The following is a 27,241-nucleotide window of genomic DNA, read 5'->3' as shown; positions in this document are numbered from 1 at the left end:
TCTTTTAAGCGAAAAGTAACTTAAGCCCTTAAGCGCTTTTTACATCCACACTCCGAGGAGCAACAATCAGAAATGTTTTCCCTTCGACTGGCGCTTTAAAATTCCCACTGGTTTGCAATTTTAATCCTCCACTACCATCGAATCGAATTTGAATAACATAAGACTCGACACCGAGAGAGGCTTCGATCATCGCGAAGGAAACCGCCAGCGGAGAAATATCGGCGCGCAGCAACGTCGCCAGCGAGTCGGCCGGGAGGAACGACACGCGGATATCGCGCGAGCCCGACGTCTCGCGACTTCCCCGTCGCGGTCCCTGTGCGAGCTGCGGGAGATGGCCGGGAAGGAGTTGTCGCGGAAACGTCACCTGCGATTGCGACGTGTGCCTCGCGGCGCACACTTGTGGCGGGTGTTCTCCTAATTGCGCGTCGCGTCGCGCGAGATACAAAAGCAGGAAGCTGAGCTGCGCCGCCCTCTGCTGCACCGGCAGATCGGCCTGTTGTGGACGATCGCTCAGTCCACCGAAACGCGATTTTCGCTGCGGCGTGAAACGATCTTAAAGCGCGACGGTAAAGTGCCAAAAAATCGAAATACATTCAATCGGTTACGATATAAAATTGATAATGATTGATGGCACAAAAATGTTGTAGTGGAAATTATTATGTGTATTGTAATCTTTAATGATGTGTACAGATTAGAGATCTGCTTTTTGTCCTTGAATTAAGGCTGCACTGGAACCTCGTTCCTTTTCCTTTCTTTCAACGTTAAATGATGATATACTTGTATTATTCTAGCATGGAACAGTGCTATCTAGTTCAGGAACAGAAAATAAATCTATGATATACATTATTAAAGATATACAACGTACATCATAATTTCAGCCATAATTCTGGCCCGGCGTTACAAAATTTGGTGGTAATTTTTACTGCAATATTTTCTCCGTATAGAATATCCGAAAATTTGCGAATCGAAACACTAACAGATAAGTTCTACGTGACGAAAAAGACTTTCAAAAGACCAAGGCTATGGTATTTATAACCGGATTTTATACTTAAGACCGTCTTAAGTTCATCTTCTCAGGCGCATTGTAGCCAATAATACGATCTGCATAGTATTTGAAGATGAACTTAAGACGATCTTAAATATAAGATCTGACTATATGAAAATATCAGTTTAAGAGTGGCACAATTTTTCGTTCGGTCGCACGAGACTGGGATTAAAAGTGGAGGGGTTTACATACGATGTTGCAAGTTTATTTATAACAAACACGCTTGATTGTTGTATATATTACGACCGATGGCAATTCGATTTATGAGAACGCCGCAAAATTATCGTGAGAGCGATCGAGGTTCCCCGCGCAACTGAAAGTTTCATTTTTCAGCGGCGGCCAGGCATCGTTCGCGAGCTCGAGCGGGAAAATCGTCGCTACGTTCCTCCTTCCGGAGGGTCATATTGTCTCGCGTTTATTCCTCTTCATATTTATGCATGAGCAATAATTGTTATCGGATCCGTTTATTTGCAAGTTCGCGGACGATGCGCGCTGCTCAACCTCAAAAAGTGTCAATAAAAATAGCGATTGGTGAAAATCATTGCTTTATTAAAATTCGCCTGTGAGCGTTACAAACGAACGCCTCGCGTAGTTCTCGTTTTGATTGGTTCTGGGGATCGCGTTGATCGGTGCGTCTTATTTTAGAAGAATCTGTTCGGCAGTATATTTCGCGAGAAATCTCGTCGTCACGACGGATTCGCTCGTTTCGAGTCGTTCGTAATTATTACATGCATATATCGTGTGCGTTTGTACGTGTGTATGTGTGTACACGCTCTTCTCCTAAATTATATTCCATACACGTAATAATCGACGATGATAGAAGTAGATCTACAGCTTTCGTATTTGATTTCGTGCCACTTCGCTTTTTCATTCTTCTCTCATTCGCTCTTACGCTATCTCACTTTCGCACTCCATACCTCTCACTTGTTCTCTCTCTCTCTCTCTCTCTCTCTCATTCTCACATCTGCGTGTATATCGATATAAAATAAACGCAGTAAAGTCCCCTCAGTTGTTCGAGTTCGGCTTGAATGTCGTGTATTGCGGCGGCTTCTCGCTCTTGAAATGCGGCTTCAACGTCGCTAAGCGATCGGGTTTGAGAAACAGCTGCTCCCCCTGCACAATCGCCATCTTAGGATCTTAACCCTCGATATCTCGCTAATTTCCATCCGCATTAACCCGCTACGGCTCGTAGGCCGACTGAATCTTGAATATTTATTATCTAGATCTTCTCGTGGTATGTCGGGTATTAGATACTATCTCGTAAGAAATTATTCCAATCTGTTCCGCTGAGACAGCACGAGAAAAAAGTCGCGTTGCAAATTAATTCAATAAATTGTGGCGGAAAGTAACGAAAGTGAACGTGACTGAAGGAGAAAAAAAAAAGACAAGAAAGAGAAAACATTCACGCATGGTTCTCTACGCGTATTCAACGCACGCAGAGCTGAAGAGGGCTAATGCGAATTTGTCATTCGTACGTATGCATACGCCAACAGTGCACTGACTTGCACGAATTGCTATCAACGTTCTACGGGTTGTTACTTGCGGCAGTCAGGGATCTAGAAACTAGCATGGGTGTGCAATCTGTGCAATTCTACGCGCGTCCGAAAACATGGCGCGCGAGGAGGTAAAGTCGCGAGAGCACGGGGTCTTTTTCTACAACCCCCCCCGGCGCGGCGCAGGTACCAAACAGTCCAGGTTATAACAGTCAGGGTAGATCCAGCATGACAGGCAAAAATCGAAACTAAGGGAGTAAGTACACAGTACGCGGTAGATATGTACATAGTGTGTAAACGAAGACGTACGTTTTTGAACTGCACGTAATCGTGTAAATATTATACAGATATATCGTATAAATACGATAACTATTTATGCTCCTTCGTTGAGAAATCATGTGATAGTAATTATACAATTATTCAATATATTTACATGGAATCCCGGTGCACACCAACTAATAATAACGTAACATCAATATTATCATTCCCCGCACAACAATGTAACTGTACATAACACATTACACAGCACATGCGTTATTTACATATTGAGCGGGAAATTATAACACTGATGTTATGTTACTGTCGGTTGCTGTTAGTTGGTGGTGTTTACTGGGATGTATAATAAAGACAAATTTTTATGACTATGACACAATGACTGATAACGAGCAATGAATAATTGGGCCGACGAAACAAATAACAAAGAACGAATACGAATGATGCGCGCGATAGATTTTTTGTACGGCAAAAAAAAAATGTTCTTCATGTCAACGTGCAAAATTAATCGAGCCAACGTGTAAAACAAACGAAGTCAATGCTCATCACTCGTACACGATGTAAATTTGAAAGTGAAATCGTAATGGCCCAAGAGGCTTTTACGCGCGTGATCAGGATCGGGGGATATGCGTGGGTGCGATGACAAATGGGCAACACATACGCGTACATGTATGATCACCTTTTAATGACAACTTTATACACGGAAGAGAACTCGAGAACTCCTCTCGGAACTATTTCATACGCCGTACAACGGAGTCCCGTCATCATATTATTAGTCCGATTACAGAGTCGGTGTAATTCGCATCAGAACGACGACGACAACAATCAGGAGATACGATACAAGTTTTACTCACTATGGAGATTGATCGAGATAACAGCAAACAACGGTGCGTCGTACTTGAGCTCGGGGATGGAAAGTAATTAGTGGGAAGTCTCTCTTTTCTCTGTACACATATCTCGTAGGGTGCAGGGGTACATACAAAAATGCAGCTCCGACATGCTCGGACGTTGGGTCGGGCGACGCGCTCTGAAACGATCTGTACAGCTTGGTTCCCGTTTCTTCTCTCTCTCTCTCTCTCTCTCTCTCTCTCTCTCTCTCTCTCTTTCTTTCTCTCTCTCTCTTTTTTTATCGAAAATTCCTGAACCGATAAATCATTCGTACGACTATACTATACAACTGCGAACAAAATCACGTCGGCTCAGTTGTAGTTTAAACTACCGCTTGTAACAGCGATGCAGAGGCGCACATGGCAGTGTTGAACGTGAGTGGGCGATTACATCGCTGTTACCGTTAAACTTTCATTTATTGGACGACGATTCGGTATGTTAGATCGTGATCTAAGCGAGTATATGTATACGCGTATGTACATATGCACTTAGCGTTCGATTAATAATAATATATTTTATATATATATATATATATATGTATATCGTCGTTAAGTCGTAATGAGCATAGTTTCGACTAATTAATACCTATTATACAAACACCCTTGAATGGTTTTCGACGATTCATTGGTGTATCTCGAGTGTACAACGCGTCAACGATCGGACGAAAGAAGTTTTAGAAAAAGGCAAAAAATCATATTTTGAAGTATCAATATCCACTAATCGCGCCTACGACTTTTAATTAAAGGGGACAAACGATCGAGTGAAGTACGATCGATCACGACTGTCCTCACAACCGTGTAAATTTTCCAAAACAATCGGATAGCCTCGACACGCGATCGGCCGTCGTTAAGTAGTGCGCCGCTACTTAACCCTTATCGGACGCTAGCTTTTCATGCGTGATTCTCACTAGGTTGCAGCTGGTTTCGGTAAATATGCGAAAAATTTTCAGTATTATAAGAATAACATTTTTGTTAGAAATTATTTATTTTTTGAAGGAGTATTACGAATATTATGAGTTTCAAATAATTATTTATAAGTTTTTAATGTATGATATTTTTTGAAACAATCTCCAATATGAAGGAATGGTTTTCTGTTGCACGTTTCACAGAAGTATACTGTTGTTTTTCTTCCTCCAGGCAACTTACGATTAGAACATACTAAACAGTCATTATGTTTTCCTTTAGCATCAAGTTGGAGGATATATGTAGTTTTCCATCTAATCTCTCCTCATTGTCTGTTGTTGATAGCGTTCCATATCGCGCAGTTTTCTTTATTCATTTTTGGGCTCAATATGTTAAAAAATTGAATACAAAAGGCAGTGATATATCACTGGAGATGTCAATTACTTATGCTCCGTTACTTATGCTTAACTGACAAGGCAATCGTACCTGCATTTGACAGGGAGCAAGTTTCGACAGGTTCCGACTTTTCACCTCCTACGTGACGTACGACCGCAGCGACGAAGTATTGTTGTCACGTGAGAGGTGACTTACGACCGATAAGGGTTAAAGCGTAAATTTACTCATCTCGGTCGAGTCAGTCTTACGTTCTTGAATCCCGCAGAACGCGTGGCTGCAGAGTATACGTTCCTTTCTGGATGCAAACGAAATTAAGACAGGATGAAAAATGAGTTGCCTCCGCGAGAAACGAGCGAATTCGGGAGAATCGACGGCAGGGAATTCGGGCTTAACGAGGGTTGGTCGTGACACGCGATTCGTCGATTCTTCTTGGCCTTTCCGAGCACGTAGCGCTTTCGAAACATGCAATTAACCGTATTAATGAGCAAGCACGCTTCATACGTACGTACCGGAAAAATTCTGACGTACTGTTCGAGCGTTTATTTATCATAAGATTTCTAAGAATCAACTCATTATATGCAAATGTATGATTTCCTCTCTATAATTATTGCTGTGTAAAACATGCAAATGAGATATGTGGAACGACCGGATTCGAATCTACAACTTCACAGTTATCCGGTCAGTCAAAAAGTTCAGTTCGATCGTTTAATCATTTGGTCTCTATCGCATTCAACGTAAACCGATTATTCATCAGTCACAAGTAATCACGTCGTTGTTTACGATCTTTCGCCAAAGTCCTGGCATATAATACAATACACCCTTGGCCGATTTACCGTCGAAAAAGGCAGAAAATCCAGCCGAATTTTTCGACTGACTCAATGATACTATCCAACGACAAGTTAGAGACAAGAACTTATGTGCTAAACTATACGTTGCTTACTGGTAATGATCGTTGATAAACACTCGAACGTTACAGTCACGTTTCGTTACGGTCGAATTTCTCCGTGACGTTGAGGAAATGTTCTGTTCTCGCAGTTAAATTGCATAGTTCAACCGCTCCACACGCTCGTAGGGAAAACGGCAGAGATCAACGAGTCGTTCTCCTTAGGAGATCAAACACTCAATTTCGCAGGGAAGAATTTCCACTCGATCTGGCTAGTGTTTCTTTCTCTTTTTTTGTCTTCTTTACAAGTACGAGATATACGGCTAAATTGCACACACACTCACACTCATATACACACACACACACTCTCTCTCTCTCTCTCTCTTTCGTACGCGTTCAATCGCCCGTCCAGGGCGGCGTTATCGCCGACACGCGTTCTACTTATGTACATCCATCTGAATTAAATTACAAACAAGGACATGGCGGTAATTGGTGGTGGGACGCCCGGGATCCGGGATGCAACCAAATGCATGCGTAATGCACCCTACCGAGCGCATAAATCACTCAAGCGACTATCGCGATCGGAGAACGTGATAGTTCGATAGTTGCGCGAGCGCGAGCGTTGTCACCGCATTAGTATTTGTAATAATTCACAACGCGTTTGGATCGTCTAAAAACTTCCCGCGCAGATCTTGACGACGAGGGGGCGACCTGGGTTCACGTGTGATCGCAATAGTTATATAACGGCCATAACGTCACGATAAACTTTTACGCGCGTAATATCGCGAATGGGAATGGGCGTAACGCGTTATTTATATACTTTCATCGGTCGGAGTGTCAACAAATTTTTGGACGACCCAGTAGAAGTGTGTTTTTGTGGTGCATGTACGTATGTCCGGTACATTAAAGCGTAACGTGTGCGTGTGTTTATATTTATACATCTCCATCGTTTGGTCGTGTCTGTGCGAGTGTCTGTACGGGGTTATGTGTGTGCGCCCGCGTGTAACTGTGTATACGTATCGAAACAGTACAATATTTTATTTATATATAAAACCTTCGAGATCTTTCCGGGAGAAAAGGTGAAAAGTTTGCGCTCCTCGTTCCTTGCCTTTTTTAATCCGATTTAGCGTGTCCCGTTCCTCGTCCTGTAGAAGGAATTTTTCCTGCGCCAAGATTGCTCGCTCATTCATTCAATTAATGGACACAAATATGAGCGTGTGGGTGAATGGGTTAGTGAGCGAGTGGGCGGGAGGGGGGATTTGGGACGCGTCAATGTTTAAACAAGCCGTTATTTTACTTCCCTCTCTGTGCATACATTCCGTTTGACGAGCCCCCGCAAGCGAACGTTTGAAAAATAAATAATACCCGGTAGTCCCCGGCAAACAATCCGGCGAATTAACGGGCAAAAATAGGTCGTAGTGATGACGAGCCGTCGACGCCGGTTAAATCGCAACGCATAATCCGGACGGGGAAGGGGTTAGTTTCGCATTCGGGTCAAGTCGCATGCACTTGCAGTTTCGCTTTCGCGAATGCATCGAGATTAAATTTATACGCGCGTGCTCCGGTCGAGCTGGTTACTGTCAGACGAGTGCAAAATGAGCAAGCAGCTGAAAAAGTATCTCGTCGGGAGCGTAATAGAGAGCTACTGCTAGTGACGTGTGTTTGCCGGTGATTCGGCAAAATTGAGAGAGAACTCTGTAGCAGATTTGATGCGCTGTACATTAACGCGGGCGAGTAGAGTTTTGCATGCGAAGGGAAATATGGGCGCGAATCGGCCGTATTGGAGATCCGACCGAACCGCGTTCTCTGCTTAACGACGACTGCTTGCGCGAAAATCATGCCTTCGGGAGATATCACATTGTTCAATGGAACATTTTGTGTGCAAAATCACAGGACTTTTTAACGGTGAAACAAATCACTTTTCGGCTCGAATTTTCATCTCCGTGGTCTCCAAAAACGCTCCCGTTTGATCGCGCTTTCCAATATTACGTGATGAAATCGTATACGCATGTGTATACGCAAAGTGATGCTATATAATATATAATAGTTTGCCATATGATGTGTATATAGTGTGTATCATTTGTACAAGTTTCTCCTCTTTGACAACCCTCTGGACATGACATATTACGTACGTACTGTAGAGCATGTCGTGCAAAACTCTACGATCGCAGCCAACTAATAACTAACTCTGAACGTCGAAAGGACTCAAAGGACCGTGTGCGTGTGTGTGTATATATCTTAGTGTGTGTGTGTGTGTCAAAAACTTGCTGCAAACTTCACGTGCAATTCAGAAGCAACGACGTCACGTCAGAGACGAAAGGAGTACATACGAGATAGTTAGATAGATAGAAAGAGACAGATAGATTTAAGTAGATAGATATTGACACAGATACTAAGATAAGAAAATAAAGAGATAGAGAGAGAAAAGGAGAGGTAGAGAGAGAGAAGAAAAAAGAAAAAAAGTAGGAAAGATAGAGAGAGAGAGAGAGAGAGAGAGAGAGAGAGAGAGAGAAAAGGAAGAAAAGGAACGCGTCGGGGAATCCAACTACGCACTGTGCGAAAGAACGGGTTCGTTTATTTCTGTTTTCTGTCTTATTGTCAACTTATCTGACCTGCAACGTGTATTGTCCGTGAGGCTGCCCATGATGATGATGCCTCTGATAATGTTGTTGCTGGTGTTGCGGGTCATGCTGATAGCACTCCTGCTGGTATTGCTGCGACGGGACGGGCTTCAGAACGTGATTGGCTCGCTTCTCCGGGACGAACTGCTGACTCGTACGCTCCATCGTATCCACCGCCAAGCGTGGATCCTCTATCATCGCGTTGGAAGCCTTTGTACTGCGGAACAGCGCGCGGATATCATTTCGGTTTCGTTTCATTAGAAGCTTTGTGCACCGCATTCCACGTGATATGCGCGAGCGAGCGAGCGGCAATGTTTCCCGGGGGATTCTTTTTAAAAGCGCTCTCTATGACTCATTTACCTCGAAAAGGGACTCCAGACCGTAAGAATCTGCGCGTAACGTCAGGCTGTCGGGCAATTTATTAATCTCGTTACTCGGCACGACTCGTTCCTCTCCTCGAGAAAAAGACGCTCGCTACGCGGAGGAATGATTCTCCTTTCCTCTCGAAATTAAAGGCGCGCAAATAGAAAAATGTCTAAATACTCTCATCGAGAGAGATCCTCCCTTCTTTTTCCGCGAATTAAACGTTACTCGTTCCGTCTCAGCCGCCGGTGACAAACGCGACGAGGAAAAACGTAGGAGCTTCGGGAGAGGAAGACTTTCTTTGCTCGCTCTCTCGGTCCCTGAAATGCATGTCTCTCTCTCTCTCTCTCTCTCTCTCTTTTTCTCTCTGCGGCGAAAATCCCCGAAGTCCCCGCGTATGCAAATTCGCAGACGCTCCTGCGGCACGGCTTCGCGCGCTCCAATGTGCACAATATTGGAGCATCGTGCGCGCTGGCGTGATCCACGGCGGCGTCCGTCCGTATAAATCAGCGCGCTGCGCAATATCGCGTGCTTACCAATGCACTTGCTGCAGCGCCGGCACCGTGTTTCTGGCCACGCAGCACCTATCCGAACGTAGGAAACAAACGAATCCCATTATCAGTACCGAGAGCACCGTGAATCCGGCTACGGCGCCGATAACGAGCGGGATCTGCAGCAGAGAAAAATACTCTATGTGTGTGCAGGGCGCGGCTGAAACATTTTCGCGCGAACGTTCGCACCGTTATTCATGAGGCGTACGCGGTGGAGCATCCCCCCGGCCTTTTGCGTTGCGTTCGTACACTATGCCGTTAAATATTTCAATACGTTGCAGTACCATCGGATTATCGTTACAGCGTTTAATGACTCTCCACACCGAGAGTATCGTAGAAAAAATATGTACGCGCGGCGTGCGATCGTTTAGTAGACTTTGCGTCCGTTCTGTGGGATCTCCACCGGGAGCTTTATCGGCACGAATATTAATAGCGCTTTCGCGTATCGCGTGCGAAGGAGAATTCGGTGCCTCGGATCGCGTTCAAGATCGCGTTCATTTAAGACTGGTCTCTGGCTGCAACCGTTCTTGTTTGATGACGTCAGCAGCGAAAAAGCGGACACAATAAAAAAGCATTGTGCATCTGTGTTAAAACAATCGGTCCTTGTCAAAATTTTGGTGTTAAATTTTTAACAAACGAATATGTTAATTTAACATATTATGTTAAATCAATATTGTGTTGAGTTGGTATTCAACATGCAAGTATTAAAATAACACTTGTGAGTGTTAAAAGATTTTATACTTTAATATCGATTAACACAGATTGTAGATATTAATTCTGTGTGTCAATTTTTGACGTTATATTTGTATTACGTATTCTCAACGTATTCACCTTGTGTTAAATTTGTGTGAATCGTTTGGAATATGTGAAATGTGTAAATTTACTGTATTAAAACAGTTTAAATGTGACATAAAATTTTCACCGTGCATACTAAACATTCTTGCGTTATATGCCCAAGTAAAAAGATATATTTACAAAATGACATTTGTGATCAATTCAGTATATTTGTAAAAGTGTTCAGACAATTTTACAAGTGTGCTGAATCGATCACAAGTGTCATTTTGTGGATATATTTTGTTTTATTTGATCGTACAACGCGCAAGAATCCTTGGCATGCGTTTTCTTGCTTCTAACGTCATGAGGCAGGGACAGTTGCAGCGAGATACCAGAAGCTGTATCGTCGAAGAGTAATTTTTGCATAGATGGCAACGAATGCGACGTTTTACCTGACCAGGCTCATCGACTCTCAGCATGAGCGCACGCCTATCACTGCCACGGTCGTTCTCCACGATGACGTGATACAGCCTTTGATCCTCTTTCACCGTGCTCGTCAGCTCCAAGATCGCTATGTAACAGTCCTCCGAAGCCAACGGTTCCAGGTCGAGCGCGCGGTAGCGCGGCTCCAGAACCTCACCTACCGATAATAGAACGACGCCATGCATCTCGACAATTTGCACTTATTCCGTATATCCGGTTCTACGGTCTCAACTGAAATAAAACGTCGCAAAGTAACGGACGATTAATGCGCGAACTCCATAAGACGACTGGAAATCATAGAAAATCAAGCGATGAGCAAACGGAGGAGCGCGAATCATCAATCGAGAAAAATCGTGGGGGAGAAAATTACATACCAGCTGACGAAAATATATTAAATTAGAAACGAAAGTAACGTATCCCCGCACGCACGTCGTCGGAGGCGTGTAAAAATCCCCCGGATATCGCGTTCTCTGGCGTGGCGTGGAACAATTATTCCGGGGCGAAGAACCGTGTTAACGAAGATTAATTAATCTGCCTGATATCTCGAGTGACGACGGGAACGGAAAAATTTAGGGCGTGAGTATTCGGTAGAGCGAGAGAGAGAGAGAGAGAGAGGGCGTCGATTTGGGGCCTCGCGGAAATTGGACGGATGTCTCAAGACCGAACCGATCTCGTGGCTCTCGGGTTACTACGAGCGAATGATCAATTAACCAAAGGGGTAATTGCGAGCGGGACCGTCGATAAGGTACCCGTAGGAGTACCAATTATGCCGGGAAGCGCGCAGAGGAGAATGAGAGAGAGAGAGAGAGAGGGAGAGGGAGGGAGGGAGGAAGGGAGAAAAAAGAAAGAAGGATGTATACGAAAGAGCAATTCCGGGGAAGCTCGAGTGCTCTCCCCGTTCGCTCGGCGAGGTGGTGGCGGCAAGTTTAACGGGTCTGTGTAGTTCGGTGGCGGAGGTGATGGAAGCAGAGGCAGAAGTGGGGAGAAAAGAAGAAGAGGAAGAAGATCCGGAAAAAAGGGAGGTAGAAAAGGGAAAGAGAAACAGGAGCAGCGAAAGAAGAACAGTCGTTTATAGTATCTCGAAACAAAAGCCGAAGCGGAGTTTATACGTTAACGGTTCGTTGCGCGCTCTCGGTGACGGACGTCTCACGGTTTGCCGGAGACGCGTCGTGCGGTAACGAGGTGGACGCGTAACGACCGCGGGGAGGAATATCACGGAGGAAAGTTGCGCGACGAAGGGCCCAGGGATGAAAGTCAAAGAGCACGGTTAAAGTCGCGGCCAAGCCGTGATAATTTCGCGCGAGAACGACGTGCCGCGAAAGCGGAATTCGCCCCTCTCTCGTACGTACCGTAGGTACACACACATACACACACGCATCGTCGTCGTTGTCGTCCTTGCGCGTCCTGCCTCTCTCTTTCTAACGTTTCGAAAGATAAAGGGCCTCCGCGTCGTTGTGGGCAGCTCGATCTACGGCCGGCACTCGCGCTCACGTGCCCGCGTTATCGTGTTGCGAGGAGTAAAACAAAGCGGCTGGGAGATCAATGCGCCCCTTAAACTCTAATAGAAAGTTTCCGTGAGTCGGCCCATTAATTCCTCGGTCCTTCGGCCCCGGGCGCCGCGCCGCGCTTTGTCGTTTACTTGGGTGTGACGCGAACGACGCACTTGTCGCTCCGCCGCGATAACGCTGCGGCACAACCTTATTATTTCACGTACTGTTAAACGCCGGATTAATTCCCCCACGGCCCTTCGTTAGCACGAAAATCAACGTGACGCAATTTGTGACGTGTTTCTCCAAATAGCGGCGCTTTTTTCTCTCTCTCTCTCTCTCTCTCTCTTTCCGTCGAATCCTCTCGCGAGATACACCAATTAGCGCAAAATCGATCATTACATCAGGCGCGAGACCGGTGACGTAAAATCGTCGAACACGCGGCATTTAATGTCGACGCGATTGTCCGAGTTAAAAGCTGCCGCGTGTCGCCCGTGTTCGCCGGACAGTAGCGTCGTTTAAATAACAGCGATTTAATTCGGAAGAGCTCGACTCGATTATCATCCCCTCATCCCGCTTGTTTTCCACTTGCCCGCGCTCGCTCACCCCCTTCGGTGCGGAGGAACCGAAAAATCGGCGGCACGCGTGCCGAATACGCCGTGTATCGAGGAAATAAAAAAAGCCAAAAGCAAAAGCGAGATCGAATACTTCTCGTGCGATGGGGTTTATTTTGGGGAAGCGCAGTCTAACCGGCGTGCAGTCTGGTGCTGCCCCATTCCCAAGCTACGAGCCGCGGCTTCGGGTCGGAGCACAGTCTGATCTCTAATCTGGCCGGGCTACCCTCCGTCGTCGCCACGACGAACTTCTCCGTGATGGCCGGCTTCACCACCTGCGACACGCGTTTAACGTCCTTTGAATAGAAAGTTCCTCGTTCGTCCCCCCCCCCTCCCCCACCTCCGACGCGATCATCAAACGGCGTACGTGAGCGTCACGGCTCACCTTTATGCGAAACCGCTTCTCCGATCGCCGCGATGAGCCGTCAAGCTGGGAGAGAGTGTGTCGTAATGCGCACAGATTCGCCAAATGCATCGTTGGGACGAACCGGTTTGTCCTTCCCACCGTTTTTCAGGCTTACTGTATTACTATAGAAATGCTATGGACGCGTGTTTATCTGTCTATCAACACGTGACCGCCATGGCGATCACCGGTAATACTGTCGCATTTCATTAATTTACGCGCGAGATATAACGAACTGTACACGACAAATTAAATATGTGACCAATAGCGAGCCAATTACACGAACTGACAGATATATGCATCACGCGTTGCATTTATTTATCGTGCCTCCGGTTATATTCGAACTTTAATTGAGTTGTGAAATAATCAACGGAGATCGGCGCAACAGTCAACGCGTGTTAAGTGGCGTAACCTCGGCACGTATCCAACAATTGAAAGATGAAGGGAATTGGCCCGTTAAGTGCCGGATTTTCACTGACGATATCAAAAGGGAGGCCCTTATATAAGTTTATTATTTACTGAACAAAATACTTCCTACCTTATTTAACTTTAGTTAACTATTTAAATAATAAATGTTAATTTTGAGCGAAATTAAGACAAATATACATGCAATATAAACACGGAGGTGTTTATTTTTTTTTATTAATGCTTTATTAATAAAATCAATTAATAAATATGTGTATATATATATGTATATCGCGGATATTAGTATAAATTATCAATTTTCTATTATATTTTCAAAACAAAATGATCGATAATTCTGAAATTTTTGTATAATGTTTTTATATTAGTCTTTAACATGTTGAGTGCTGCGTGGACCATCGGTAGCCCACATTAGACTTTGCGTTTAGATTGTATAACGTATAATTTATGTTACTTCTTCTTCATAATAATAATGTTTGTAGTCTTGTAAATATTATAAGATATATCTTACAGTGTCCCCATCTCCCCGGTTTCTCATATTTTATTTTATTTATAGTGCAGATTTAATCTGATAATAATGTTAAAATTATGTTTTTCATGGCTCTGGATTATTAATTTAATTAATCATTAAACTTTAAAAATTATTACTACAAAATTATCAGTTTAATGATTAATCATGGATAGAAAAACACAATTTTTGCATTATCATCAGTTTAAATCTAAACTACAAGTTAATCAGAAAATGAAAAACCGAGCTATAAGGACATGTAATGCGGTAATCGTTGATCATCGGTAACCTACGCGGTGTAAATGGAAAGTTAAAATACGTGAAATTGGCTCGGCACTCAACGTGTTAATATCAGTAATTTTCTATTAATTCCTAAATATGGTTTGGAAGAAATTAAAAATAGAAGTTACAAATAAGACATTAATGTCGAACTAAAAAAGAATACTTGTAAAAAGTGTTATCTTTAAGTATCTCAGCTTCCGAATGGTTAACCGTTTTCTAAATTTACAGACGTGTAGACAATATATTCATAAATAATTAGCTAAAATTGAAAAAAGTTCCTAAGAAAATAGTTTGACGTATCAACTACTTTAAAAGTGTCGCTTACTATCGTCGTAAAGTGCCGAGATCTTTACAGACGCAAATAAAAACCGTTATTTTATCTGTAATGAACCATATTAAATTATATCTATTTACCGGGTGAATGAAGTCGGATAAAAAAGTGGCATTAATAATTCCGGGAAACTTATTGGAGACTTTCTTCGGACACTTCAGGTGAGCTCGAAGATTATACATGTGAATAACGCATTTCCCACAAAAGCCGTCGATCCGTTCGACGATATAAATTTGTCGACGCATCGCTCTTTCAGCAACGGCGTGGAAATGTTTGCAACGAGAATCGAAACCATCGCTGATGGATCGTCGCAATCCTTTTTATTACGCCGCACACACTGAAAGCTGCGCGGTGCTCGCGCGCGCGCGCCCCAGAGCGTACGTGTGTGTGAATGCGTGTGTATGGAAGAAACGTTATCGGGAGGAATGGTAGCGACTTCATAAAAATAGCAATTTAATTTAGATAAAAACGATCCGGAAACGTGACTAAACGAAATGCGAAAGCGGAAATAATATCCGGCATTCGCTGCGCAAACGAAATATTTGATCGCGAAAGAAACGCGTGATTGATGACGTCAGGCCGCCGTTTATAGCTTAATTTAACTCGTAATATTAATCCGTGCATCGCGAAATGAAAAAAGTATTATCGGGATACATTTTTCGCATTATACGCGAATGCGCTGCAATAATCCGTATTCATTTCCGCCGTATCGCGTTTCAAAATTCTACGTTCCATCTCGCGCACGCGAGAGAGAGAGAGAGAGAGAGAGAGAGAGAGAGAGAGAGAGAGAGAGGTATACCTAATTTAGCGTGTAAATGCAATTCATCATGCCCCCAATATTTATAGCGGCGACACTTGTCATGTTCACCGTACGGTACCGTGATCATAATTAAAACATTGATTTGATCATGCCGTATCGACATTTCGGCTGATTTCCAGGCACCGCTGTGCGGGCGCAACAAATCGCACGATAAAAATCGTCCCCGCTTCCTCCTCCGTTATGAGCGATATTCGTCTCTCGCTGTACATTGTGTAATATAACGCCCGTGGCGCACGCGCGCGCGTGTGCGTGTGTTCATATATATATATACGTGTGCCCGTCGGAATCAATTCGAACGGGGTAGGAACGTTAATGGCGTCGTTGAACTTTAACAGATGAAACGACCTATTAAATGACGAAAATCAAACCTTTGCGCTGGCCGTCCGGTGATCCGCGTTAAGCCATATCTGCGTTTCGTCCGCCGTGCTGCGCGAATTCGATTATAAAGGGAAAAAAACTATAAAAAAACAAACATACGTTACGGTATCATCGTGAAGTATGACGCGGAGTTCTTGTTTTTTTTTTTCCGGTTCGCGTTTTATACGACGAGCATCATCGCGCGCTGATTTCGGGCGGGCAGGTAACGATGCCGCGGCGATGCGAATCGCGGTCGCGATCGGAATCGCGATCGGGGTTCCCTTTATGCGCGATATTTGACCCTCACATTATACACGTGTAATATAACGCGCTCTGTGTTTATGTGTGTGTGCGTATGCACAACGCCGAAATCAATTTGGACGAGGTATCGACATTAATAGCGCTGCTAAATTTTAGCAGATGAAACGACCCCGTATTAAATGAAACGGAAATCAAACCTTTGCATAGTCAGTGACCCGTGCTAAGCCGCGGCTGCGTTTCGCCGGTGGGCAAATTCGATAGAAAAAAATAAAAAGGATGGGAGAGAAAAAAGAGCCCACGGCGTTGCATCACAAAGCACAACTTGGAATTCTTTTTTTCCCCCCTCTCTCTCTCTCTCTCTCTCTCTCTCTCTCTCTCTCTCTCTCTTTTACTTCTTCTCGTTATCGGTGTTATTAGCCGAGTAATTAGCTATCGGATTCGACCATCGCGACTGCTGGAACGGTCGAGTCGCGAAACGCCGCCGTAATGTCGCGATAATTGGAGTACAATTTAATCGCCGTTGTTATCACGTTATCATAACGGCATATTCGCAGATTTTATTTGCGGAGCGCGCGTCGTCGGGTGCGTATTAATCGACGGGACACTTTCAATACGCGGTGTAACTAAGTTTCATTAGAATTTTCTAACCGCATGCATTATTGGTTTATCGTTTATTGCTCGTACGAAGAAGAGAGAGCGCGCGCGCGATGTGTCAAAACGGTCAATCTGTCACCGTGACAGCTTTACGTTAATGTTAGCAAACTCGACGCGCGGGTACGATTGAAAAATACCGGTAACCTAATTGCACCGCATGGTTAAGGCCATTTTGCCGGCTAGTGCACGCGAAAAGAATCGAAACTACGCGCGGCTCCTACGGCGAGAATTAAATACGGCGGGAAATTCGACGGTCGAGTCGACGATTGGTCGCCATGGTGGCTGTATATATGTTTCATTGTCCGCGATAGATGATTACGAGCGAGATCGAGCGGATGGCACGCTTTTAATTTAATTGTTATCGCGATTATTTTTATATGCTCGAATGAAATAAAAGCGGGATGGGGTGCACAATATCGAGTGCACTATTTTAAACGGAACAATATGGTGTTCGCGACAATTAACGCAGATATCGATTTTTAATGCCGCGTGCAGCGCGCAATGAAACTCGACGTGACGTAATATGCGCGCGTTGTTGACAATAGAAATATTACAAAGTATACATCACTATTTGTAATTGCTTTCGGAGTCGAGTGCGCGCGCGCCCCTCTGTGTGCACACATCCATTGCCCCGCGCGTTATTTGAAGAACAATCTTCGAGCTACGTCGCTCGTTTTATCATAATTACTGGAAATATTAACGCGACGCTTGCTAAATAATAATATCGATGCATTATTATTAGGCGACGAATAAATAGTGTCGCGAGATATATGCTCCGGAATGTATGCAGACGATCGTAGAACACAATCGTCGGACGCGATATCTTCATCGGTTTCGGTTCCGAAACCCGACAAATTGAAGAGCATCGTAACCTTTTCGCCGCTGAGACTACGTCACCGCCGAAGGCAATTTCGTGTATATTACGATAAAAAAACACACGCGGAAGATAATCCGGAGAAGTTCATAACTTTCAATTTGCCCGTCAATTATTTCCTTTTAAACACCAGATGCGCCCCGAGTCCTCTTGTTATTTTTAGTTCTCTTTTCCCCGCAAAGTTAGCGCGGTCAGCGCGATCTAAAGCAGTTTCCCGCTTCGTAGTGACGAAGCGAAACGCGATTAATACGCGTTAGCGATGTTTCCTCTTGGTGGGGGAAAAAAACTGCATTTCGACAATTTCGCCACGATATTATACGCGGACGAGCGGACGAGAACGGTGGGAAGAGCGAGATATACTCGCTGATATCGCGTTACCGCGGCGCGGGCAGAGATATTCAATGACCCAGAATCCTTCAAAGTAATGAAGCGATATATTTTTTCGCGGCGATACAAGCGGGAAACGCGATTCACACACGTCCAGGGCGCGCCGGTAATTCTGATTTGCGACGAAACTTTTTCAACGTTCCGCCGTCGCCGTCTTACCCGTGGCGCGCCGACCACTTGCAGGGACACAGGGTCGCTTTTAACTTCTCTGACGTTCCCATTGATCTTGTTGGAGGCGAGACATATGTATTGGCCCTGTTGCTCGTACGTCACGTTCGTCAGGATCAATCGCTGCCCCGTGCCGCATTCCAATGGCATCCGGCCGTCCGTGAATACCTGCGCCCATCTGCACACACGTGGCCGCACGGAAATTTGCACGTTAAAGACATTTCCTGACGCGAATCCGTCGCGATATAGACGGGTCTATGTGCCGGCAGCAGGGAGAAATTCAAGACGAAGAACGGAAAAATGGATGGGAACGCTTCTCTGTGAAGAAACGTTACGACGTTACGATGTCAAATTTCGCGAATATGAGGGTCTCAATGCTGGAAAGGAACGCGTTGATTGCGCGCGCACAGTCCTCGGAGATTGGGATGCAATAATAATCCGATAATATCGAAATATCGTGGATCAATATCGGTAACACATTGATATTGTTCGATCGATATTGGTGAAATATTATTGATATTAGTACGGTATGAGTATCTGTGAGTTATTGATCCCCGAAGGGATTAAAAATGTGAAATATGAAGATATAAGTGAATATAATATGAATATAATATAAAGATACAAAATATAACACGTGGCGGGAAGCAATAGGTACTTGTAAGATGGACATCGGCGTGCTCGAAATATACAATAAGTATACTCATGATAAACTACTCACTCATGATACTCATGATTTGGTAGTTTGATGACACAACTACTACTGCGAAGCACACTTTTTCCTTCCCGGGCGGTATTTTTATATGAAAAAATATACAGTGCTCGGAACGTTCGGGAAAATTACGCGGATGATATGATATCATCGTGGACATGAAAAGAAAAAAAAAAGAAAGAAAAAAAGGTAAACCAATTAGAGAATCGTCGGAAGAATGACAAATATAAAATACAGAGATATGTAAAAAGAAGCGCGGCAGGTACTTGCGAGAGATGGATATCCGCATTGGAAATGCAAAATAAGTATATTCATAATCTGGTAGTCTAATGATATAAAGACCACGAAGCGTGCTACATTCGTTCCGGACAATATCTTTTTTTTTTTACATGAGAAGTTATATTTAGAAACGTTCGAAAAAACTGCATCAGTGATGCAATATCATCGCGCGGATGTAAGGCTTTAATGGATAATTATACAATGTCGGAAGAGTTAAAAATATAAAATATGGAGATATATAAAAAAGTAACCAGGCAATATCTATCTTGCGAATTCAACATCGACAGGGAAAGGCTAAAATAACCGTAAAATAAGTGCACTCATAAATTAACGATCTAATATGACATCGAGACTACACAGCATGCTGCTTTCGTTCCGCAAATAGTAATTCTATATACGAGGAATTATATTGCGCTCGAAAAACGTTTAGAATTCAAACGAGGCCTAATCATGTGAAGCAAACAATACGGATCACCTGTACTCGGCCGGCGGCATGGCGTCAGCGTGGCACTCGAAGGACGCACCGGAATACAGCAACGCTGTGGTCAAGCGGTCCGGTCCAACCGCGCTGATCGTTGGCGGATCTATGGAAAAAAAAACGGCGTTAGATCATTCACGGCGAAACTCACTCGCGATTATACCGTGATGTTCGTATTTTTACGCTCGAATACTATTTATTTCCATTTCCACTGAAATTTTGTTTTTTTCAAATTACATATTCATGTATTAAAAAATATTTATGACGTTGTTCTCTCATAGTAATTTCGAGTGCGAAGAATTACAATGAGAGAAGAATTCTCTTTGCAATTGCTGCCGGCGTGAAAATCATCGCATAAGATGAATGTCCCGATTAGTGACAAAGTAATCTCATAGTGAAAATAAATTAATAAATTCTTACAATAATCACGTGTTATAAAATACATGACTTTTGTCCTGTTTGAAAGTTTAAATATTTGGGATTCTAATTATATTAAATTTTTTTAATTTATGATAAAATTTTAATGAATTTATAATATGTTTTTAAAAATGACGGGAGTATCATTTAGTGGCATGTAACTTTCATTTGGTTCTAATTTATATGACACATGTATGCCTGTATTACTGATAGCTGACGAACATACGGACAGCCCTATTATATCGATAGGCAAAACTCATTATTCGAATGCCACAAATTGGTATAGAATGTCCCTATTATTACGTATTATATACTATTATCCTGTAAATTACGGATCGCGACAATTTCGAAACGCGATTCGGATAGAGATGATCGCGGCGGCGACATTACGTACAGTTTACGGACACCTGCACCGACACCGGGCTGCTCTCGCCTTCGATGTTCGACGCCTCGCAGAGGTAAACGGCCGCGTGGTTTCTGTAAATCGGTGAGAACAGCAGGGTCTCGCCGATACTGGCCACCTCCGTCACGCCGGGGCTTTTCGTTTTCCTCCAGAGGATCGAGGCTGGCGGATTGGCGTCGGCGAGACATCGGATCTCCAATTGATCGCGGCCCTCCTCCAGCTGGCCAGTCGGGACGCCGACTAATCTCGTCTCCGGCGCGTCTAAATTCATGCGAAACGCGCGCTTAATCACGCCAGTCGCGGCGCATATTAGTCCCGCGCGAATACACGTGTCGCCCTGCTCGTGTAATATCTATATCTTGGGAGAGGAAAGGGACCGACTTTCGCGTTTCCTCAGCTTTCAGTCGCGCAGCCTTTGCGGGCGCGTTCCGAACTTGAAACATTCTACGCTCTTAGCCGTGAATTTTCTACCCTAATCGCGTTCAAACATCAGTTTGTCGATGTAGTCGACATATGTACGTAGAATTTCCAGCCTGTGAAGACCTACATAATTACCCGAGTCGAGATCCCGGTTCTACATTAACTCTGCGAATTCGGTCGAACTCGAGCGACCCACGAAAATGGCCCTTTCAAAGATGCAGGATGCATTCGCAAGATTAATGTGGAACTAATATTTTTAGAGCCGAGTGGAAGCTGAGGAGACGAATACTAGCCCTTTTTTCCTCATGATACGAATATCACGTAATTTTAATATTAAGAGAAAAGACGCATATCCATTAATCTGATATTTGTATTTAACTTTCTCAATCGTAATGTTGTCTGCTCGGAAATTCTAGAGTTCGTCGGCTCGCATGCATTCCCCAAAATAATATGCGCTTCCAATGTTTTTCTTTCGAATTTTACCGAACCATTTATAGAAGACATAATTACATTAATAGAATGTGTGTCTCAGCTAATGAATATTCCAATTCAATTGATCTTTTTTATAATTTTCTGAGTCTCTTTAACCACAACTTTATTCGTACACTTTTATAATTATGTAATCGCAGGATTGTGCCAGAAAATGAATTTTGAAATTCCCTGACTTTTCCACATTTCCCAGAGGACAGTGGAAAATTTTCCATGAGTAATATGTAACCTTAAACTTTAGGTTTAGAAGCAGGAATCGCAGGAAAGGTAGCTTATGTTATTAGAAACAATACAAACGTAAAAATTAGTAACATAATATAATCCTGAATGCAAATTCAGACCAACAAAAAATAAATAAATGAGTAGTGGACAAAAGAATAGAGTTAAGAGCATTTGAGGGAACTGTGAGCAAAGTTCAAGGTTCCAGATTTTCCCTGACGTTTTAAATTTCCGTGACTTTTCTCGGTTTTCTTGATTTTCCACCTCTATGACAACTCCGAACCATTATCATATCGTTTTCGACGATAAATTATATTTCGCTTTCTTTTGCATATCAAAGAGCATTAACTTATGTAAAATAAATAAATAATCTCGTCAAGATCTACAAAATTTGAGAAACAATTGCGCACATACACATATACACAAACATACACATAGACACACACATAGGCGCGTGTGCATTGCCTTGATAATAACATATTTAATTTTACGCGTTTGATAAGGTTCCGTGAGAGGGAACGGTATCAAAGAGCCGACTAAGAGTATAGAACTGGAAAGCCAGACTGAGAGTTGCGAAGGGTTAATTAGAGACGGTGAGTCCACGGCCGGCGCAAGGATATTTGAACATGATTATGACCTCGTAACATCAAACGACTCGCGCGAATATTATCTCGCTAACAATATTAATATGATAATGCTGCATGCCCGCCGCTTCTTTGGTACGCGCGCTCGTTACCCACCTTCGACGGATCGAGATAAAAAAACGACAATAAGAACCCGCCGTAACGATTTTAATGAGAGCCGCTCGCGAAAATTACGTATAATTATCCCAGAAGAGCTCTTTCATATTCATGTCGCTAGGTAAACAAGAGGAATTTACGTAAATGCGGCATGCGGTATAGGAGCAGCGGGGCCCCCCCGTAATCGCTATCCTCCCCCCCCCCTTCCCCACCTCTTCCCTTCCCTACGGTGCTTTAATCGCATCTGAATCGCCGCGGTCGCGACGCGCGGGGAACCGTGAAAGATAAACATTAGGTACAGAAAACAAACGAGGTTCGCGGCGCAAAGTTTTCAGGTTAAACCGCTCGTTAATGAGTCCATAATTAAAAGACCGAAACCTGTATTCGTTATATAGGGGTGCGAGCGCGCACTTTTCGATATCAAATTCCGTGATAATTACGCATGACGCTCCGACTAGCACCGAATGGCGCCGAAAATGTGAAAATAGAACGTGCGCGCGCGAGAATATTTATACTCTACTTCCATCTCACTTGTCCTTATATAATTATTAGATATCATTCTCTTATTATTCTATTGTTAGAGATATTACTCATAATACTTTCTGTTATTACTAATATTATCTTATTTTGTTCCTGGAAATAGACGGATGAATAAATAACGAAATACATGAATTTTTCATTTTTCAACAAATGCTATAAATTAGGTAATGTTTGCAAAATACTGTTGGCCAAATTACTTCATTAAGTCAGATTCTCCAGTTATTTTGAATTTTAAGACGAGAAATCAGCAATTCATAGAAAAAAATGTATAAAATCAATATTATTCATCGGCTAAACACATTTTTGTTATTAAAATTCCAAAATTTGAATGTGACTTATTCAAGAAAAAATTAAAGAAAAAAACTCTTCATATTGAAATTTAATAAAAAAAGAACTTCTTTTATTCTAAAAAATGTATTTTATCGATCATTTTTGGATTGTACTTTTTTCATACATTTTTAATAAAATTCTAATGAAATTTCAAAATTTTATTACAAAGAGAACGGGGTCTGTAATATTGAAATCCGACTATTCGTGCTCACTCATTATCTTGCTCAATATGAAAAAAGTGCCAGCTTTCCTATGCACTCTATCCTGAATTCTATCCTGAATAAACATTTTTGCTTTTTGTGAGAAGATTTTTTGTCCTTTGTTAATCAGGAATCAATATGTAAATCAAACATTCACTTATTTTTCCTACAGTTACTTTATTGACAGTTAGTGATTTATTATACATTATTTTCCTATCGCTGATTTCTCATCACAGACTACGATCACTCGGTCAACAAATAATTTCCTCCCACAAAACGCAGTAAGAGTCAAATTCGCCTGAAAAATCGAACGGAACTTTTTGACTGATTCAAAACGACAGCCTTCTCGTCCAAAGAGGTATCTCGATCGCAATTTGTACCTAATATAATGTGTCGTCGTATTTTACGCAGCTGGGTACCCTAACGTAAGAAGACATTAAATCCGCAGACGGAAACGCGGCCAGTCGTAGCGCCGTTTTCCTGACGGAGCGAGTAAGCTGGAAACACAGTGTTGTGACTTCGGTCTCGCGGATAACTGATGATACCTGGTGGACGCGATGTATAAAAAGCGCGAGCCCGGGTCACGCGCTAATTACCTCCTTCGAACAATTAATTAATCACCGTGAGCGATGAATTTCGCGAGGTGTGTACTTCGCGAGCGAGCGAGCGAGCGAGCGAGAACGTATCGCCGTCACAGCCTCGCTCGTTTTAGTATTAATTTATATATAATTGAAATAACGAACACACGCACGCACGCATGCACGCACGCACACACACGCAGGTTACACGTTCAGATCGCAATCTATCATCGAGCTCGCTGGTTGATTTTTTAACGAATGATTGATTGTTGTTACATATTTACACGGCGTGCAGACGTTTAAACGAGAAGAGAACGAAGAAGCGCGCGCGATGAATTAATACGCTGATATTAGACTCGCTCCTGGGACGCTGAAAATTGCACGCTCGCGTTTGCGCCGTTCGGCGATGTTAAGGGCATTGTTTAAATGCATTACGCTGTGTGTGTTTCGTTATTCAGGCGCGCGTGCGGCCCGATGAATAATTCTTTTCCTTTTAATTTACCTGCCGTAATTTCGACCGTCACCGATGATGACGNGGGGGGGGGGGGGAGGACTGATTTTGATGGGAAAACCGGGCCAAACAGTTACGGTATCCCACTCGCCGCGGGGCGATGACGTAATTCATGTTTATTTACGTGATATTTATTTAATTTACCGCCGGTATAAACCGGAGCCAATTTTCATCAGCGAACCGGTTCACTTCTGGTTTCCATATTCATGTAATAGGTCGTCGTTGCGGCCATTAAAAATGTTAAACGGCGTTACGTTTAATGAATAATATTACGGCGTATCCGACGAGAGAGATGAGCTGCAAACACAAACGAGTTAACCCGCGTCGCTGTGAGGCTTTATACGATATACGTTCTATCTCTTTCGCTCCTTCGTACTACGACGATAAAGCCGCCGTGCACCTACCGTGGAAAAAAGCGTCCCTCCTTTTCTGAAAGTTATTACTATACGGACACACGTTATCTTCGCTTCTCTCTCTCTCTCTCTCTCTATCTTTCTATATTTCCCTCACTCTAGATCAGGTAGCTCATTAATGAATCATGATTATAGCACGGATGAAGTTGTAATTTCTAATTGATCTAACGTACAACAGTTTCGCAACTTCGGCAAAATGAAATTATTGCCTTTCGCGTAAGACTATGATATTTATTCGACCGAAGTGAAATTAGATTAATTAGCGCGGCGCGCGCTCGCCGATCTCGGATATCCATCGTATTTAACAAATGCCGGGCGCGTGAAAAATATTCGCTCAAACGTGGAAGAAAGTTACGGACGGTCGAGCTAATTACGGCAAATGGGGAAGAATTTGAACGGGAGAGCAGACCTCTTAAAATAATCGAAGTTGTCTGGCATTCCGCGCTATCGTGCGGGTTCAGTTGAAATTCAATTGGAACCCCGCTTAATTTGATTTCATTTAGCAATTCTGATAGACGCGCACTGACCGACCGCAACTATGCTGCTTACATTTTCATGAAAACTAAGGCAGAACATTGCACGGTATTGCGCGGGCGAGGGAAAGTAACGCGGAATAACGCGAATCGGCGTGGATTAAAACAGAGGGATTTTTCTCCTCGCGGAAATTACATTCGGGGCTTAATTAGGAAGACATCCGACGGGACAAATGCCGCAGACGAGCGACAAAGAAGCTACGGTTTCTTCTGGCATTTTTGACGAAAACAGTTCCGGCGGAATTTTCTACCAAAAGGATCCTTCCAAAAACTTTTATCTCTCCTCACATCGAGGATTTTATTCGCCGTGTTATGAATCATTATTCATGGAAATGTGGAGAGAAGTGTGTCATGATATTTCCGATTACTAAAAATATGAATTTCGAGCAGATTCAAGATACTTCCTTTAATTCGATTCGCGGAATGAATCATTAAAATCTGAATTATGGCCAAATTGTTAGATAACCTGTTAGTTAACTCATTGTTGGAAATCTTCTGAAATCTAAATTAAGATCGACGGCGCTCCGAGAATACATGATTTTCGTGCATCATCTTTATGCAAAGCAACGGACGAATCTGTATTTTCAATGTAACAAATAAGAGGCCAAAAGATACAGCTATTAAGCGCTTGTATTTAATACAAAATGTAGACAAAAATGGAACGTTTCTACCGTAGAACGTGGTCATCTTTAGCCAAATGTGTTTTCGTTAACGGAAACAGCGATTCACCGTTTCGCGCGATACACTTTTTCGGTCGCCCGTAAAATCCGCCGAATTGTTCCAGGTGCGAGGGAGAGAGTTCGGGACGAGTAAAGATGAAAGATGTAAAAGTCAACCGGAGGGAGGGGGCCGATACGCGCGGGTGCTCGAATCGAGTCACCATTTCCGTTCGGGCGCGAATAGCCAGCGCAGCTGTTCATTTCACGTAACAGCGATTCCGAAATACGCGCGACGGAACAGCCGCTGACCCATTCAGAATTTCAACTGCACTCTCGCTCTCCCCCTCCCCTCCGCCCCTTCCTCTCTCGCCCCATTATCTTCTTTCAAGCCGATCGGTATCGCGCGTACGCTCCTTTTTATCTGATTTTGCGCACGTTTTCTTTTCTGCATGTTCCGCAAAAGAGCACTGCGTGCCCAAGTATGAACGTATCTGAGAATCCTTCTCTCTCTTTTCGCAAGCAAGACCTCGAAGATCGAATCTCGCTGAGATAAAACACAGCGAACAAATCGCGATGGTAACGCGACGATCCGAGTCGAAATGTTGGTTCTCGTTAAGTCTATAATTCTACAACCAGGTATGAGCTAAGATAGCAAAACAAATTTAACTTTAACTCTAATAATAAAATTTACTCTTATTTTGATCTTGACAGTGTCTTAAATTTTGATGTTTCACAGGCCATTTAAGTAGGCAGGAAATGATTATTTTTAAAGAGGTTCGCCCATTAAGTATCATATTTCCAATGGCGCATTAAGGGGACCTTTCATTAATTTATTATTTATCAAGCAAAATTACATTTCCATATATTTATTTCACTACCCAAATAATAAATATTAATTTGAAACGAAGCTGAGATAAATATATACAATATTTACATATACATACATAATATTACAAATACCAAAGTATTACTTTTTATTTTTATCAATGCCATATTCGTGCATCAGTTGATCTAATAGAGATATACAAATGATATAAAGAGATATGTAAGCGTTTAAATATATGCATATATATATATATATA

The 27,241-nt window shown here is 43.1% G+C and overlaps 1 protein-coding gene across 1 annotated transcript in view; it reads right to left on the bottom strand.

Moving 5' to 3' along the window:
• Positions 1–1,573: 1,573 nt before the first annotated feature.
• The window catches only part of LOC106746499 (hemicentin-1-like), a 246,767-nt gene continuing 221,099 nt past the window's right edge, over positions 1,574–27,241 (bottom strand). The window contains exons 6-13 of the mRNA XM_014623150.1: positions 20,519–20,788; positions 19,705–19,813; positions 18,233–18,419; positions 12,910–13,048; positions 10,642–10,829; positions 9,401–9,534; positions 8,493–8,718; positions 1,574–2,158 (exon numbers count right to left, since the gene is read on the bottom strand). Of these exons, the coding sequence (XP_014478636.1) occupies positions 2,051–2,158; positions 8,493–8,718; positions 9,401–9,534; positions 10,642–10,829; positions 12,910–13,048; positions 18,233–18,419; positions 19,705–19,813; positions 20,519–20,788 (1,361 nt within the window). The 3' untranslated portion in view covers positions 1,574–2,050. The remainder of the gene's footprint in view (positions 2,159–8,492; positions 8,719–9,400; positions 9,535–10,641; positions 10,830–12,909; positions 13,049–18,232; positions 18,420–19,704; positions 19,814–20,518; positions 20,789–27,241) is intronic.

This window comes from Dinoponera quadriceps, unplaced genomic scaffold (genome assembly GCF_001313825.1).
Source record: "Dinoponera quadriceps isolate SergipeBrazil2010 unplaced genomic scaffold, ASM131382v1 scaffold1850, whole genome shotgun sequence".
In the NCBI taxonomy this organism is placed as follows: Eukaryota; Metazoa; Arthropoda; class Insecta; order Hymenoptera; family Formicidae; genus Dinoponera; species Dinoponera quadriceps.
The sequence above is the reverse complement of the archived record's forward strand: the minus strand, read 5'-3'. Positions and strand labels throughout refer to the sequence as shown.